The sequence below is a fragment of the Aethalodelphis obliquidens genome, unplaced genomic scaffold, assembly GCF_003676395.1.
Source record: "Aethalodelphis obliquidens isolate GAN/ISIS:26980383/991018 unplaced genomic scaffold, ASM367639v1 scaffold11, whole genome shotgun sequence".
Classification (NCBI taxonomy): Eukaryota; Metazoa; Chordata; class Mammalia; order Artiodactyla; family Delphinidae; genus Aethalodelphis; species Aethalodelphis obliquidens.
The window spans coordinates 45,387,269-45,404,807 of record NW_020837955.1 but is presented as its reverse complement, the minus strand read 5'-3'; the positions used below and the strand labels follow the sequence as shown (position 1 = coordinate 45,404,807).

Below are 17,539 nucleotides of genomic sequence, written 5' to 3'. Positions count from 1 at the left end.
TGCTCGCCACAACTAGAGAAAAGCCCGCATGCAGCAATGAAGACCCAAAACAGCCCCCCCACAAAAATGTAATTAAGCTATAAAAAAAATTAAAAATAAACCTAACCTATCAATAAGTACACCAAATGTAATTGGTCTAAATATCAAATTAAGAGTCAGAGGCTGTCAATGTGGATAAAAGAGCCAGACCCACATGCACAGAGCCTACACAAAGCACTCTTTAAAGATAAATACACAACTATGTTGAAAGTAAAAGCATGGAAAAGTGAAAAACATGCTAACACTAGTCAAAAAAAACCTGGAGTCTCCACGCTAACATTAGACAAAGTTGACTTTAGAGCCAAGAAATTACAGAAATGAAGATCATTTCAAATTGATAAAAGCATCAATTTGTCAAAGGCATGTAACAATCTTAAACATTTGTGGACCTAACAAGACAGCTTCAAAATAGGTGAAAACTGATAGAATCCCAAAGAGAAATAGACAAACTCACAATTACCATTGAAGTTTTCAATATCCCTTTCTCTATAATTGACCAAACAAGTAGGCAGAAAATGAGCCTATAACCCTACAGTACCAAACAATAAGTACAGTCGGTAGGTGCTTATCAACCAATTGACTCAATTGATATTTACTGACCACCCCACCCAGCAACAGAAGAATTCATATTCTTTTCAGGGACAACAGAAAATATTGACCAAGATAGACCATATTTGGGGCTGTAACACAAGTCTCAATAAATATAAAAGGACACATGTCAAAGTGTGTTCTACCAAACGAATATAAAATGAAAACCAATACAGAAACATCCCTAAAAAATCCTGAAATACTTGGAAACTCAGTAACACGCTGAGTGACCCTGGGTCAAAGAAGAAATCAAAAGGGAATTATTATTTTGAACTAAGATTGAAAACATATCAAAATTGCAGGATGCACCAAAGCAGTACTTAGAGGAAAATTCATAGCACTGAGGGCTATATTAGAAAAGAAGAAAGGTTTAAAAAAATCAATGACAGCTTCTACATTAAGAAACCTGAAAAAGTAGACCAAAGACAACCCAAACTAAGTAGAAGAAAGGAAACAATGAAGATCACAGTAGAAATCAATGAAATAGAAACCAGGAAACAATAAAGGCAATGAATCTGAGAGCTGGTTGCTAGATATCAGGGGCATTGGTAAGCCTCAGGCTGCCCAAAGAGCTGGCACCAGGGGACTCTTGTGGGCTTCTTAGTTCACTTCCGAGCCATGGTCCTACCCTGTCCAGCCTGCCCTAGAGCACAGGCCAGAAGCCCTGGGTCTAATTACTGTCCCGTCTGGGGCCTTGGAGCCGAGGGGCGTCAAGTTTGGAGTGGCTGCTTGGTTCCTCCTGTTTCTAAAACCATCCTACACTCATTCCCGTCTTCTCCTGCATGGTGTCGTTTCTCCCCCCATCCCCCGCCTGTTTTTCAAGCATCTCCAAAGAAAAGTTGTTAACCCTCAAAATAAAACAAATATTTACAACTCAATAATTCCAAAATAGCATCATCTCTGCGGAGCTTCATGGATTCTTCCAGCCGTCCTACACTCGGGCCCGCACCTGGGGCTGCACGGTGAGCCCTTCCTTAGGGCCCCACTGTTTCTGCACACGGTGGCTTCACTGGCCCACTGCTGTCCTGTGCCCACCGAGGCCCCCAGCTCTGCCTGTTCTCTGCAGTCAGATGCCCAACGGCCAGTTCCCCCAGGAGAGAGCGACACCCCCACCGCACACAGGCAGTCTGACTCTCAGCTCTGCCAGCAGAGGCAACTTGAGCACATCCCACCTGGGGGCTTGGAGATGGGCTGGGCAGGCAGAGCGAGGGAGGCAGCAAGGAGGCTTTAGGATGCGCCGGGGGGCCTGGGCTCTGGGAGAGCTGGTGCCAGAGCAAAGGTCCCAGGTGCCATGGAGCCCTGGCTCCCTGCTGCCTCTGACCCATGGAGAGCGCTAGGCCCACCACCCTAGGCAGAGCACGGACTTGAGAGTCACTCAGGGCTGGGTCCACCCTGCCCGACCCCCACTGCCAAGTCGTCTGTCTCTCTGAGCTATTTCCTCTCCCACCAAAGCTGGGGTGATAAGAGGTGCCTCAGAGGGGAGACCAGCTCCCTACTGTTGCCGTAACAACTGACTGTACACAGCCCAGATTTACTGCTGCACAGTTCTGGGGCCAGAGGCCCAAGTGGGTCTCCCTGGGCCAAATCAAGTGTCAGCGGCCTGGGCTGGTCCTGCTGGAGGCTCTGGGGGACCCCAGGCCTTAGAGGCCGCCCACTAAAGCCAGCTATGGCTAGCTCATTCCTTCCCACGCTGCCATGTCTCTGGGCCCTCGAGGACCCTGGTGATTAGATTGGGTCTACCTGGATGCGCCAGGATGGTCCATCCCAAGGGCAGTTGATGAACAATCTCAATCCTGCCTTTGCCACGTACACATTGCCAGGTCCCAGGGACTAGGCTGCAGACATCCTGTGGGGGGTGGGTCATTCTGTACCGGACAAAACTATATGCACCTATTGCTCTGGACAGAGAGGTCACTTAGTAAAGAAGGGCTTCTCCTCTGATTTCCCCCATCAGGAGGTTTGGCAAAGTTTCAAAGCCCTGGATGTAAAGAGTAAATGTGAAAGTAAATTGGCAGAGAAGATAGAGGTGAACAGGAGAAAAGAAGTGATGTGGGGAGGGACTTCCCTGCCTGTCCAGTATTTAAGACTCCACGCTTCCACTGCAGGGGGCACGGGTTCAATCCCTTGTCCGGGAAATAAGATCCCACATGCTGGGAGGTGCGGCCAAAAAAAACACGTGGGGAGACACTATGAAGTGATGGGGTCGCAGGATGAGTCCCAGGGCCTTCTTTCCTCAGCTCCCACTTTCATCTGAGCCTTCCCCATCTCATGGGCCTCATCTGACTGGGAGCAGTTCCTCTCCTGAGCGACGCCAAAGCATCCACCTGGGGAGGTAGACCTCACGTCCCACCTGGAGCACCTCACGTCCCACCTGGGGCACCTCACGTCCCACCTGGGGGACCTCACGTCCCACCTGGAGCACCTCACATCCCACCTGGGGGACCTCACATCCCACCTGGGGGACCTCACGTCCCACCTGGAGCACCTCACGTCCCACCTGGGGGACCTCACGTCCCACCTGGAGCACCTCACGTCCCACCTGGGGGACCTCACGTCCCACCTGGGGGACCTCACGTCCCACCTGCCTCTCTTTTAGGACAGCCACTAGCTGCTGGAGCTCATGTCACCTAGTCCCCCTCTGGCCAGAGTCATGGGTAAAGTACCACTTGTGTTTGGAGCAATTTTCCAATAAGTTGAGAAGGAAAAATTCAAAGGCTCCAACACAGATGCCTTTGAGGAGGGGAGTGGCCCCAGCCTTTCAGGATGAATAGGAGGCTCTCTGGGGCCTCAGCAATGACAGCAATGACATAGAGGATGAGGCATAAAGCGATGGTTTCTAACATGGTTCCCCTGGAGATTACACTGTCTGGGAAGTGCGGCCCTTTGGAAGGGGCCCTGAGGAGTGGGTGGCCCCGCCCTGGAGCAAGACCCAGGAGATGGGCCCGTCATGGTCCCTGGTGTGCAAACTGTGCTACCACCCTGTAGACGGCATCCAGGACGGGATGCCCACCATCCCTATACAAAAGGGGACCATCGCTTTCTTCAGTCACTAACGTATCACCTTCAATCCTGCGGCACCGTCTGGCGTGAGCTCTACGTGACCTCTCCTCCGCAGCATCAAACCCTCCCCTCCACCAGGTTTTAAGAGGAGGGAGAGCACTTGTTTGAGTCCTGCCCAGCACCAAACTTGCCCGGATAAATCCCACAAAACAAAATCCATTCTCAAGAATCACCTCGCTACACTGACTCCACTGAGGAGGCCCCTCAGGGCTTCCAATCCCCCCGTGTCTGTACTCGTCACTCATTTCTGGAAGCTAAGGATGTGTTCATTCCCCATGAATTCAGCACCAAAAGGAGGCAGAGAAACACAGGAAATAAAAGTGTCTGGGCCTTCGCTTGACCTCCTGTCCCCACACAGCTCAGAGCAAACTGCAGGGACAATGCCACTCGAACTGGGGGGACAGTGTCTGCCCCAGGGTGGATTGAGTGGGGCATTCTTTGGGGCTTTGCCGTCATTTCAGGGGCTCACCTGGGATGGGAAGGGTGCTCCTGTCCACACAGCATGCCTGGCTGGCCTGCTCCTGGGCCGCTGGGAAGCCGGGTCCCTGCAGGTGTCTTCATCCCTCCTGGTGGCCAGAGACGGTGCCCAGGCTCCCCTACACACGGGGTCCAGGGTTCTGCACCCAAAGCCCCCACGTTGACAGAAGTGGGATCCCTTACTTCTCACCGCCACCATCCCCTGCCCCATCTCCCATCCCAGGTCCCAGTGGGGCTGGAGATGACACTGTGCTGGAGGCCTGGTTGTGCTCAGTGTTGGGGTCTGGGTTTTGATATCCAAGCCCAGGGGCTCTCCCCCAGCCCCACATCCTCCCTCCCTCCTTCCTCTATGCCCCTGCTGGAGCCAGTGCCAGTCAGGGGCCTGGTCAGCACTGGCCCAGCCTTGCTGGGAACTAGAGACACCACTGGGAACTAGAGACACCAGTCCAACACCCTCAGGGAGCCGGTCCTGAAGGTCGGCCCCTGCGCCTGGCCCCATGGCCCCATCCCACCCCCAGGCTAGCCAGGCCGCAGCCAGGCCCCCACGTCATCCACCCAGAGGCCACCTCCGGAGTGTCCTGAGTGGACATGGGGCAGGCGGAGGCAGCTGGCTGTCATCCTCATTAAAATTCTTTTTCAAACGCTCCTGTGAGTGGCCTGCTAAAGATAAGCTATCAGGAGAGAGGCCTTCAAAGAAATTGCTCTAATGGTACAATTATCTTCAATCAACTCAGAACATCTTTATTACATTAGAAAGGGGCAATCCATCTTGGAATGCAGAAAGAACTGATCTAGCCACAGATGCAGGCCTGGCCTGGAGGAGTCTGAGGGCCCCTTTCAGTCATGCTTCTAAGTTTGCATGGAGAGAAACTTTCTAATTGAATTTTTCTAGCTGAACTGGATAAAGTGTCACCCAAAGCTAGATTTCATTAAACAACTTTGAGGGTTTCCCTGGTGGCGCAGTGGTTGAGAGTCCGCCTGCCGATGTAGGGGACGTGGGTTCGTGTCCCGGTCCAAGAAGATCCCACATGCCGCGGAGCGGCTGGGCCCGTGAGCCATGGCCGCTGAGCCTGCGCGTCCGGAGCCTGTGCTCCGCAACGGGAGAGGCCACAGCAGTGAGAGGCCTGAGTACCGCAAAAAAAAAAAAAAAAACCACTTTGGTTTTTCAAAAATAAACATGTACGGATTTAGGTTGCTGTTTCCGTGTTCTGGGATATTAATCGGACATAAAGGTGTTACCTGCAAAATAATCTCATGATTTATTCTAAAACACAGTCGGGGTTTCTTTCGTTCCGCGAGAGGCTGCAGAGCGGTGCCTCGTCTGCAGCACCCCAGAAGGTTTTTAAACCAAAGATTGGTTCAGTTTTGGAAAAATAATCCGAGTGAAGCGTAAATCTCTGTCGGGCCTTGGCTCCACCTTCTACGAGCCGTGTCGGGGATCCCTCTCCGCCTGATCCGCGGGGGCCCCGTTGACAGCCCGGCCCCGTCTGGCCGGGTCAGTCGGAAGCCCGCGCCGCGGGGCTTTTCCCAGGTCCCAGGTCCCGCGACTCCGGACGATTCGGCCAAGCAAGTGAGGAGCGGGAGAGGCTGACGGTGAATCCAACACCCAGCGACTGACCTCGCGCCCCAGCGGCCCGAGGCGCCCTGCCTGTGCCCCAAGCCCTGCGTCGCAGGCGGGTGAGAGGTCGGCCCCTCGGCCTTCTCCGCGGCTCCGGGCCCTGCCCGGGGACCTTCGACGTGCCCCGCCGGCCGTTCCTGGAGCCAGGCCGTGGGACGCCACGGAGAGCGTTCGGCAGCTACGGGTGCCTAAAAAGCCATTCAGGGTCAGGGCACCTGAGGCCCGACTACAAGGCGACAGAAGCAGGGTCCTCGGTGCGGGCGCAGGTTCAGTCAAAAGCAGCCCCCAGGGTTCGGAGGGAACGCCTGGGCCACAGCAGGCACGCGCCGAAGGCTCAGGCTCCGGACTGGGCGCAGCGGGAAGAGCAGCCGGCGAGCGACAGAGGGACAACACTACGGGAGGCGCCGGCGTCGCCTCTCTGACGGCGCCGAGCTCTCCGCGTCTCAGGATCCGCGCGCGGTCCCGACCTGTGCCCGGACCGCGGCTCAACCAGGTCGCGCCCACTGTGGGCTCCTGCGCGTGGGGAGGCTGGGGCCAGCGCCTCGTGCTCCCCGGGTGTACCAGCCACCTCCCAGCCGGGCCGCAGCGCTCCGGGAGAGGACAGCCGGGCTCAGGAAAGTCCACAGGGGAGCGCCAGGCAGGCCGGGGCTGGGGCGCTAGAGTCCCAGTCGGCCGTCCCGCCCTCCCGGGTCAGCGAAACCAATGGACGCCTGGGCCCACGCGGCAGCGACAGCGGCGATTGGACAGCTGGGCATGAAAGGGGCGCCGCCTTTTTATAGGGCTCTGAGGGCGGGGGCGCAGTGGAGCCCCCGGCAGTGTCGCGGCGCGCTGGCCCCACGTCGCGCCTGCTGAGCCCCGCCAGCCCCGCGCCCGCCGGCCAGCGCATGGCCCCGGCGTCGCTCGGCATGAACCCTGTTGGGCTCAGGACGTGCAGCAGGGACCGTGCGGGGTCCGGCCCGTTGCCCTTCAGCGTCAAGTCGCTGCTGCAGGCAGAGCACTGGCTGGGCGCGGAGCCCGCGGAGCCCCGGGAGGAGAGGCCGCGGGGCGCCGCGGAACCCCGGGCCTGGGTCCCGGCGGCCGCCCCCTTGTCCTCCCCACGTAAGTGCCCTGTCGCACGGTTCTGGGCTGCGAGAGGAGCCCGCCCGGCCCGGGCTCGGAGGACTAGGGCGGGAAGGACGCTGTCTCTCGTAACTTTGGAAAGTAACCAGCCACTAACGCGCCGGCCCGGGCGCAGAGAAAGAAACCAGCCCACGCGAGCCCACCCGACCCCTCCCGCGCGCGCGCGAACCCCACGGCGGCTCCCCGGCCCCACGCCAAACAGGCTTCTGCTCTACCCTGGGGCGGAGCCCGCAACCCAAGACCCGGGGCTTCTTGTCTCGGAGTCTCTTTGGCCGAGCACCCCTTTTGCTGCCGTCACTCCCCGCGATGGTTGACTTCTGCTTGGCCTCTGCGCTTCCCGCCCAAGTTTTTCGCTTTTCCAAGTGGGCAGAGTTCCCCTCCTCCCGAGGGACGCAAGGCCACCGATCTGGGGAGCAGAACCCGAGTCCACAACGGCCCCCCTCTCCGCGCGCCGTCTCCCCGGTGCCTCGCTTCTATTACCCCGGAGGTTTGGGGGTATCTTGTCTCAACTGAGGTCCGCGGTCTCGGCCGGGACACGCATCCGGAACCGTCCTTGGCGCGCACTGCTGGCGTTTGAGCGTCCGCTTTGTGCTCTTTCCCCCTAGGCGCCCCCAGCCCTCCACCCTGCACCCTCAGGAAACACAAGAACAACCGCAAGCCGCGGACGCCCTTCACCACCGCGCAGCTGCTGGCGCTGGAGGGCAAGTTCCGCCAGAAGCAGTACCTGTCCATCGCGGAGCGCGCCGAGTTCTCCAGCAGCCTGAGCCTCTCCGAGACGCAGGTCAAGATCTGGTTTCAGAACCGCCGGGCCAAGGCCAAGCGACTGCAGGAGGCCGAGCTGGAGAAGCTGAAGCTGGCGGCCAAGCCGCTGCTGCCCTCGTTCGCCCTGCCCTTCCCGCTGGGCGTCCACCTTCACGGCTCCCCGGCCGTGTACGGCAGCGCGGCGGGCTCCCTGCCGCAGGTGCCGGGACTCCTCGCCGCGCCCGTGGCCGCCTACGGCATGTATTACCTGTCCTAGGGCTGCAAGGCCGTGGGCCCTGGGGGCCCGCTGGGGAGGAAGGGCACGCGCGCAGGGGGTGTAGGGGGCGGGGTGTTGTCTTCCCAGGTCCGGAGACGGGTCCCCGCGGGCGAGCGGCGCCCCGGCCGGTTCCTTGCTCCTGGTGCGCAGCGGGCGTCTCGGGGTTCTCTTCTTGTCTCGTTTTTCAGGTTTTTGTTTTTGTTGTTGTTAATACTGTGTTAAACTGGATGCCGCAAGACTATCTGTGGGCATCTTACGGTTATTTTAAAAAAATGTTTTTATAAAGTTATGTTAGTGCAAACTTTCCTGAAAGACAGTGAACATAGTTTTATATTGTCCTCGAAATGGACAAAATAGGACTTTCCAATGTATACAAAGCAGCCAATAAAGTATTCTGAGGTTTCCTCTGTGGACCTGTCTCGGTAACCGCGGCGGCTCGGAAGAACTTAGTAGATTGTTTCTGGCTGCAGCGGCAGGAAACTGATTCGGAACAAAGAAACGACAGGAACAGTTTGGTGCCGGAATTGCTAAAGAGAAACTTACCAACTACTTTCGCTAACTAGGTTTCTCAGCGTTGTGTGCGAGTGGAGACTTTCACGCTTATTTTAGGGAATTTTTCCCGCGTTCATTTATGTATTTATGTATTTTACTAGAGAACGTCCGGGAGCCTGAGGCGAAGTGCTGTCTCTGTGGGATCATGTGCGTGAGGGTGCGTGCGGTGAGTGTGCGCGGGGCATCCACGCGTGGGCCCGGCGGCCTCGGAACCTCGGACTCGTGGAGCGCGGACCGCACCGCGGGCTGGCGCGGTCGCTTGGCTTCCGCGGGGACGGAGCTGGAGCGGGACAGCGGTCGGCGTTGTCCGGCGGAAAGAGAAGGAATGGCCGCGCGCCCGCAGCGGGACCGGCGGTGCCAGCGGCCAGCTGCGTCCTGCCGACTCGCCAGGGTGGCCGGTGGCCGGGGACCTGCTGCGCATCCTTCTGCTGCCTCTTGACAACGTGCTGACATAACTTAGGAACCGGGCGCCCAGGCGCCAAGCAAGAGGACGGTCCGACCCTCTCCCCTGTCCGAACGTCTGCCCTGCTGCCCCCAATGCTCCGACTCAGGGCTGGGGCCGTGGCGGGCGATCTTGGGGTTAGCTCACCTCCCCTCCCTCACCCGCCGGGCCGGAGGGGGCACCTGGGCAGCAGACCGCCTCTGCCGCGTGGGCATAGGGACACGCAGTGACCACGCGAGAGGCCAATTCCAGGCCCGTCTCTCCCTGTAATGACTGCAGGGCTGGGGTCCTGCCGCCTGCGAAGGCGAAGCACTGACTTTTACTGGGCAGGCAGCGGAGGTGCCGCTCCCCGGGAAGCAAGGATAATACTGCATTAATTTACATGTCGTAGCCATCATTCTCCCTCGGTTTCCTGGAAAAATGCAAACTCAGGATGAATTTGAAAGAGAAACTAAAGCAGTTCTTGAAGTGCAGCTGCTAAGAATGAAGGCCTGGTGATGGGAAGGGGGAGGAGGCCAGATGCGTCCAGTCCCTCCTGGGGTGTGGGCCAGCGAGTCCTGAACCTGTGCTGCTTAAGCTCAGAACCCAGCTCCAGTCACGATTTGCGAGGGGCCAGACCCGTCCGTGGTCTGGAAAGTGCCAGAGAAGGCAGGTGGGGGCCGCTGCACCAAGGGAGCTGGACGAGGGGCCCAGGGGCCCTGAGAGCGACCACCCGCCTTCTGTGTGCCCAGGCACCTGCAGGACCACATCTGCGGCTTTTTAAGGCCCGTCAATACTTTGATCCTCTTCTCCACACCCCAGAGCGCTGGGCAGCCCGGGGCTGGCAGAGGGATCGGCTGCATCAATTTGCTACGGGTCTGCATGACCGGTTCTGACCAAGACACCTCCCCAGGGAGCCTCTCCTCTCAGGACCCCACGGAGCAGCTCGACCATCCTTTGTCTGACTCAGGGCTTGGCACCCAGACCACTGGAGGGTGAGCAAGGCTCTGTGGAGGCCCAGAGCCCACCAGCTGGGTGCCCTTGCTGGGAAAGGCTGAAGCAAACTTATCAAGACCAAGACTTTCCCATTGTTCTAGACCAGGCTCCCGCCCAGGGGAGAGCACTGTGGACTTCTACTGCCTGTCCACCGTCTCATGGACAACTCGGGCCCCTGAATGCCCTGGGCCAGGTCCTGGGGCCAGGGGACACTGCCGGCCGTCTCCTCAGCCACTGTGTCTCCAAGGCCTTAAGGCTGCCCAGCTGGCCGGAGCCAACGCGGGAGGACTCACCCATCAGGACCCTGCACGGAGGGGTCCGAGCTCCAGAGTCCGGCTTCCCCCCCAGCCCCGCTGGTTCCCAGTCACCTGCCTCATGCCCGGCTGCTGGATTTGGAGACAGCAGCCCTGCCCTTGGGAGACCACCTGGACAGGGGGACAGGAGAGCAGTTCAGGGCAGAGCACGCCTCTCTGGAGGTGCAGGGGCCACCTGATCTGGGGACAAGGAGTGGGCCAAGTTATGCAAAGGTGTGGACTGCGGTGACCCCAGTAGTGCCAGAGTGGGGAAGATGGGACTAGGGAGGACGCTAAACAGTGACCCACCCAGCATGCCTGGGTCTCAGGGTCTCAGGAAGACTGCCCTGAGGCTCCCACGTCAGGGTCGCCTCTGGTTCCTGGGTGGGGACCAGGGTCCCTTCCTGGCATCCAGTCAGCTCTATGGTCCCTGCTGGCCCCCGAGCCAACCTGGCCTACTCTGTGCCAGGCATGGACCCCAGGCCGCAGGTCTTGCGCCTGTGGACCACTCAGAGGGTTGGGCCAGGTCAGTTCTGCTTCAGCACTTCTGGGGGAGGGACTCCCGCAATCTGACCATAGGTCTTGAACGATCTTAAAGAAGCAGTGCCGGGAGGGTAGAGGCCCTCTCATGGGACTCCTATAAGTAAACACTGGGTACTTCTTAAGCTGGGTTGTGGGGCTGTGGTATCTACTGTCCTTGCCAGGACGTGTGATTTTATTTTTTATTTTTATAAATGTATGTATTTATTTATTTATTATTTTTGGCTGCATTGGGTCCTCGTTGCTGCGCGTGGCTTTCTCTAGTTGTGGCGAGCAGGGGCTACTCTTCGTTGCAGTGTGCAGGCTTCTTATTGCGGTGGCTTCTCTTGTTGTGGAGCACGGGCTCTAGGCGCACAGGCTTCAGTAGTTGTGGCTCGCGGGCTCAGTAGTTGTGGCTTGCGGGCTCTAGAGCACAGGCTCTGTAGTTGTGGCGCACGGGCTTAGTTGCTCCGTGGCATGTGGGATCTTCCCGGACCAGGGCTCGAACCCGTGTCCCCTGCATTGGCAGGCGGATTCTTAACCACTGCGCCACCAGGGAAGCCCAGACGTGTGATTTTACATTTGCTTTTGTGCGTTTAAAACATTTCATAACAAGAAAACACTACTTAGGCAGTACTTCCTCCCAACAGACTGTAAAGACCTTGCCATGATTGGCATGTTAAGAAAAATGCCATTTCTGCATCGCCAGAGATGCCATGCCTCATGGACACAGCCAGGGGCAGGCAAAGGGCAGGGTTCTCTGCTGGCCTCGCTGGTCCCAAATCTGTGCACGCCCTCAGGAAGTATTTCTGAATCACTGTGCTTCACCGTGTTTCCCTGGTGTGATAACGCATAATGCTATCCAGATGGCCTAAAGCTCTGCTACTTTCATTTGACTTTTAAAAAAGTGTTCCCTCATTAGCTAAACATACACAGTTCTTGCTATTTCTGATATTCCATACATTATGCTGCGTTTCCACTGATTAGACCATTAAGAAAAATACCCATATAGCAAATTAACCAACATGGCCATGATGATAAGATGCTAAATTTCAGGGGCAGTAAAATGTGGGCAGGAAATGTCTCAGCATGTTAAGAAGCACGTGTTTTTAAAAACCACACCAAACAGCTGCATTGTCCTGTACGCATCCAAGGGGTGTTACCGTTCTTCCAGGTTGACTTTGAAAATCTGCAGAACGAGGAACCATGTACTCACCCCTACCCTCGGCGAGCCCGTTTCCACAACTTGGGGTGGTGAATGCTGCACTCAGAGGCCCAGAGGCAGCGCCCCTGGACCCTGCAGGAGGCTGGGGAGGCCTCAGGGGCCAGAGAGGATTGCGTTCCTACCCGTGTAAGCAATTGTTTGGGTTTTCTGTTAAATGGAACTGAAACAAAGCACAGTGGTACCCATCTCTTACCTCTTTCTCCTGTCTTACTGGGCCGGCTAGAGCCTGCAGTGTGAGTGTGGCTAGAAGTTTCCAGAAGGGGCATTTTGTCTTATTCTTGCTTTTTAAAGGAAATACTTTTAACATTTCACCATAAGCATGATATGTGCAGGGGGGGTTTCAAAATACCTTTTCCAGGTGACCTACATTTCCTTCTGCAACTAGTTAATAGGACGTTTTATCATCAGTGAGTGCTGTACTTTATCAAATGCTTTTGCTGCATATATTGAGATGATCAGTTGATTCCCCCATTCAATCTGTTAATGTGGTAAATTATAGTGGAAAGTTCGATTTCTCCATATTCTTTCCAACACTTGCTATTATCTGGTATTTTGATTCCAGCCAGCCTAGTGGGTGTGAAGTCTCAGGCTTTAATCTGTGTTTCCCCGATGGCTAGAGATACTGACTGTCTTCTCCTGTGCTCATTGGCTATTTATGTATCTTCTTCAGAGAAACATCTATTTAAGTCCTTTGCCCATTTTTTAGCTGGGTTGTCGTTTGTGTTGAGTTGTAGGAGTTCTTTGTACATTCAGGATATTAAATCCTCGTCAGACACAGGATTTGCAAATATCTTCTTCCGTTACGCGGGTTGTCTTTCCACTTTCTTGATTGTGTCATTTGAAGCACAGACTATTTTAATTTTGATGAAATACAATTTATCTGTTTTCAATTTTGTCGCTCATGCTTTTGGTGTCATACCTAAGAACCCTTTGCCAAATCCAAGATCATTAAGATTCACTCTGTGCTTTTTTCCGAAGTGTTTTATAGTTTCGTCTCGTCCATTTAGGTCTTTGATGCATTTTGAGATAATTTTTGAATATTTTGTGAGGTAAGGGTCCAACTTGATTCTTTCCCGCGTGGTTATCCAGTTATCCCACACCATCTGTTGAAAGACTACTCTTTCCCCATTGGATGGTCTTCGTGTGCTGTCAAATATCACTCGACCATAGGGGTATGGGTTTCTTTCTGGGCCCTCAGTTCTATTCCATTGGTCAATATATCTGTCCTCCTGCCAGTACCACAGTGTCTTGACTACTGTTGCTTTGTAGTAAGTTTTGAAACCTTCTTTTGTTCTTCTTTCAAGAATGTTTTGGCTCTTCTGGGTTCCTTGCAGTTCCATATTAGAATTAGGTTGTCAGTTTCCACAAAGACGTCCACCGGGATTCTGACAGAGATTTTGCATCGAATCTGTAGATTAGGGACTGTTTCGGGAAATATTGACATTTTAACAATGTTAAGTCTTCCAGTCACGAGCGTGAGATGTTTTTCCAATTATTTAGATCCTCTTTAATTTCTTTGAACAATGTTCTGTAGCTTTCAGGGTATAAGTTTTGCATTTTTTTGGTTAAATTTATTCCTAAGCATTTTATTCTTTTTGATACTATTGCAATTGGAATTGTTTTCTTAAGTGCATTTTTGGATTGTTCATTGCAAGGGTATAGAGAGATAATTGATTTTGTACACTGATCTTTTATCCTGCCACCCTGCTGAGTTCTTTTATCCGTTCTCATCATTTTTCAGTGAGCTCCTTAGGATTGTCTACATACAACATCATGTCATCTGTGAATAGAACTAGTTTTACTTCTTCCTTTACAATCTGGATGCTCTTCCTTCCTTTCTTTCTTTCTTTCCTTTCTTTTTCTTTTTTGCCTAATTGCTCTGGCCAGAACCTCCAGTACAATGTTGGATAGAAGTGACCAGACAGGTATCCTTGCCTTGTTCCTGAAAGCATCCAGTCTTTCACCATTGAGTATGATGTGAGCTGTGGGGTTACCGTAGATGCCATTATCAGATTAAAGAAGTTCCCTTTTATCCTTAGTTGGATTTTGTCAAATGACTTTTCTGCATCAATTGAGATGATCATGTGGTTTTTGTTTTTGTTTTTTTTGTGTGTGTGTGGTACGCGGGCCTCTCACTGCCGTGGCCTCTCCCGCCACGGAGCACAGGCTCCGGACACATAGGCTCAGTGGCCACGGCTAACGGACGCAGCCGCTCCGCGGCACGTGGGATCCTCCCGGACCGGGGCACGAACCCGTGCCCCCCGCATCGGCAGGCAGACCCCCAACCACTGTGCCACCAGGGAAGCCCTGTTTTTTATTCTATTGATATGATGTATTACACTAAATGTTTTTCTGATGTTAAACCAACCTAGCATTCCTGGGATAAATCCCACTTAGTCATGGTGTATAATTCTTTTCTTTTTTTAATATTTATTTATTTATTTGGTTTCACCGGGTCTTAGTTGCAGCAGGTGGGCTCCTCTTAGTTGCGGCTCACAGGCTCCTTAGTTTCGGCAAGTGGGCTCCTTAGTTGTGGCATGTGAACTCTTAGTTGCGGCATGTGGGATCTAGTTCCCTGACCAGGGATCGAGCCTGGGCTCCCGCATTGGGAGCATGGAGTCTTAACCACTGCACCACCAGGGAAATCCCATGGTGTATAATTCTTTTTATATGTTGCTGGATTTGGTTTGTTAAAGTTTGTTGAGGATTTTTGCATCATAGTCACAAGAGATATTGGACTATGCCCTCCTTGTGATGTCTTTGGTTCTGGTAACATACTAATCCTGGACTATAAAAGGAGTTGGAAAGTGTTCCCTCCTCTTCTGTTTTTAGGAAGTTTTTGAAAAATTTGTATTAATTCTTCTTTAACTATTTGGTAGAACTCGTGAACCTATCTGGTCCTAAACTTTTCTTTAGGGGTAGTTTTGTGTGTGTGTGTGTGTGTGTGTGTGTGTGTGTGTGTGTGTGTGTGTGTGTTTTAACTAATTTAATGTTTTCAGCTGTTATAGGTCTATTCAGATTGTCTGTTTCTTCTCGAGTCAGTTTTATGCCTCTGTGTCTTTCTAGAAATGTGCCCATTTCATCTAAGTTGTCTAATTTGTTGGGATACAATTGTTTCATAATATTGCTTCATAGTCTTTTGTATATCTGTATGGTACGTGGTGCTGCCTCCACTTTCATTCTGATTACTGGATGTAGGATTCTTGACAATTTTTTTTTTTTGGCTGCGCCTCAAGGCACGTGGGACCTTAGTTCCCCCACCAGGGGTGACCCATGCTCCCTGCATTGGAAGTGTGGAGTCTTAACCACAGAACTGCCAGGGAAGTCCCCTTGACAGTTTTTTAATAGCATAAGAGCACTTTGAATATGTTATCTCACTTCTTTCTGGCGTTTGTTATTTCTGATGAGAAGTCAGCTGCTACTTTTATTGTCTCTGGACTCCCTTTGCATTTATCCTACTTGGAATTCATTGAGATTCCTGGATGTATAGGTTATTTGTTTTTCAATAAATTTGGGAAGCTTTCAGCCATTATTTCTTCAAGTTTTTTTGCTCTTTTCTCTGTCTTCTCCCCCTGGTACTCCCATCACATGCATGTTGGTGTTCTTAATGGTATCTCAAGTTTCACTGAGGCTCTCTTCATTATTTTTTCTCGGTGTTTTTTGGCTTACATAATCTCAATCAATCTTCAAGCTCATTATTCTTTCTTCTGCTAGTTCAGCTCTACTGTTAGGTCCCTCTAGTGAGTTTTTAGAATTTTTCAGTGTTTGTACTTTTCAACTCCAGAATTTCCATTTTGTTCTCTTTAAAAAAATAATTTCTATCTCTTTATCGATAGTCTCTATTAGATGAGACATTGTCATCGACCCTTCTTTTCATTCTTTAATCATAGTTTCCTTTAGTCCTGTGAACATGTTTATAACATGCTTATAATGGCTACCTTGGAGTCTTTTCTGATAGATCTGACATCCTGTAATGCTCACAGGCAGTCTCTGTTGCTTTGCTTTTGCAGATATAAGGGTTATACATTCCTGTTTCTTTGCATGCCTCATAATTTTTTGTTGGAGATTGGACATTATAGATAGTATGTTGTAGCAACTCTGGGTACTGGTCCCTCTCCTCTGGGGCTTATTATTATTTGCTTGTGCATTGTTTTTGTGACCGGCTGGGTTATTTGGTTATTTCCGTGAAGAGTATCTGCTGCCCCACGCCCACACCGAGTGTTAAGCCTCTGATGTCCTGAGGGAGATGCGCCTCTGGGTACATGCACAGTCACCTGGGACCACACCCAGCTGTTAAACTCCAGTAATTGCCTGATGATTGCTCTACAGTTTTCAACAAGCCCCTGGGCATAAATTCCTCTACAAAGTAATCCAGTCAAGGTCTCTGACACAGTCTTTTCCAAGTCAGGCCTTTCCTGTTTGTTTCCACCCCAGTTTTCTTATCACTTGTTTCCCTCCTGTGAACCAGCTTCCAACTTAGCCTGTACTCGACACTCCTCCGGAGTGCCCCCCACCACCTCACTGTTCCTGAGAACTTGGGCTTCAACTTCTCCACAGTCTGTTGCAAACAGAGTCAGCTCCTTTGGGAAGAAATTAGGAGAGATCTGTTTTCCCGACTTGCTCATCACCCCCCCCATCCCCCCAATCTCTGAGCCATGGCTCTGGAACTGGGGTGAGGACAAGGGCAGACTTCTCTCTGTGTGACGCCCTGCTCCAGGAGCTCCACGGGAGGGGCACTAGCCTGGTGTCCTCTCAGCCGCCTCTCCTGGTGAGAACCACTGCCCCACAGCCAGGGAAGGTGCCCAGGGCCTCAGCACCCTCAGTGGTGCCAAGGTAGAGCCTCCACTCCAAGAGCTGGGCTGGGCAGGAGGGAGGCCCTGCTCTCAACCGGCCTCACCCACACTTGCCTCAGCAGCAGGCACTGGGCAGGTACAAACACCTAGGCCTGCAGCTCAGGGAAGGAAGCCCTTCCACGCGGAGCCGGGGGACAGGAAGCCTTCTGTTCTCAACTGCAGCCTCTGGCGCAGGGTCCCTGCGTCCCCGAGCTGAGTGGGGAGGAGGGAGTGGTCTTGGGTCAGATACCCCACTCTCCTTTCTTACCAAATTTTCCTAGATTTTCTTGGATAGATGCTTCTCTATTTGCTGCTTGCCTGCAGGACCATTCCCAGAGGTTGTAGGTATTGTTGTCTTTTTGTTTTTGCTGTTATAGTTCTCACCAGTTTCACTGGGAATGGGTTGTGGAGCGCCTCACACTGCCTTCATGTAAGTTACCCCGCAGGTAGTCTTGGTTTGGTTTTTTCAGTTTATTTGAACCTGGATCTCACTAAGGTCCACACACTGCCGTTGACTGCTGTGTGTCTTAGGGATTTGGTGTCTGGGTCTTGCTCCCTGCATCCTGGGTGTGGTTCACGTGTTCTGTGTCTGGAAGCTTGACCAAGGCCCTGGTGCCTCTGTGCCCGCCTCACATCTCTCAGGCTACCTGAGAAATGAGCAACAACTCCTCCCAAGATGCCTGGGCCTGCCGACAGCATCTCCCACCGGCCGCTCCGAGGCTCCCCGCCCTGCGGCTTCTCTGACCACACTGACCCTTCACACCACAGACTTGGACGCGTGA

General features: G+C 53.2%; 1 protein-coding gene across 1 annotated transcript; it reads left to right on the top strand.

Annotated features, from left to right (window-relative positions):
* The first annotated feature begins 6,259 nt into the window (after nt 1-6,259).
* Nucleotides 6,260-8,329, top strand: VENTX (VENT homeobox). The gene is made up of 2 exons (XM_027113047.1): nt 6,260-6,880; nt 7,507-8,329. The coding sequence occupies exons 1-2, from the start codon at nt 6,667-6,669 to the stop codon at nt 7,917-7,919; spliced, it is 627 nt and encodes a 208-aa protein (XP_026968848.1). The 5' UTR covers nt 6,260-6,666; the 3' UTR covers nt 7,920-8,329.
* The last annotated feature ends 9,210 nt before the right edge of the window (nt 8,330-17,539 follow it).

Excerpts from the sequence above, each read along its gene's own strand:
- VENTX (XM_027113047.1), top strand. The coding sequence starts at position 6,667 with ATGGCCCCGGCGTCGCTCGGCATGAACCCTGTTGGGCTCAGGACGTGC. Across the intron at positions 6,881-7,506 it reads CGCCCCCTTGTCCTCCCCAC|GCGCCCCCAGCCCTCCACCC; the intron begins GTAAGTGCCCTG and ends CTTTCCCCCTAG.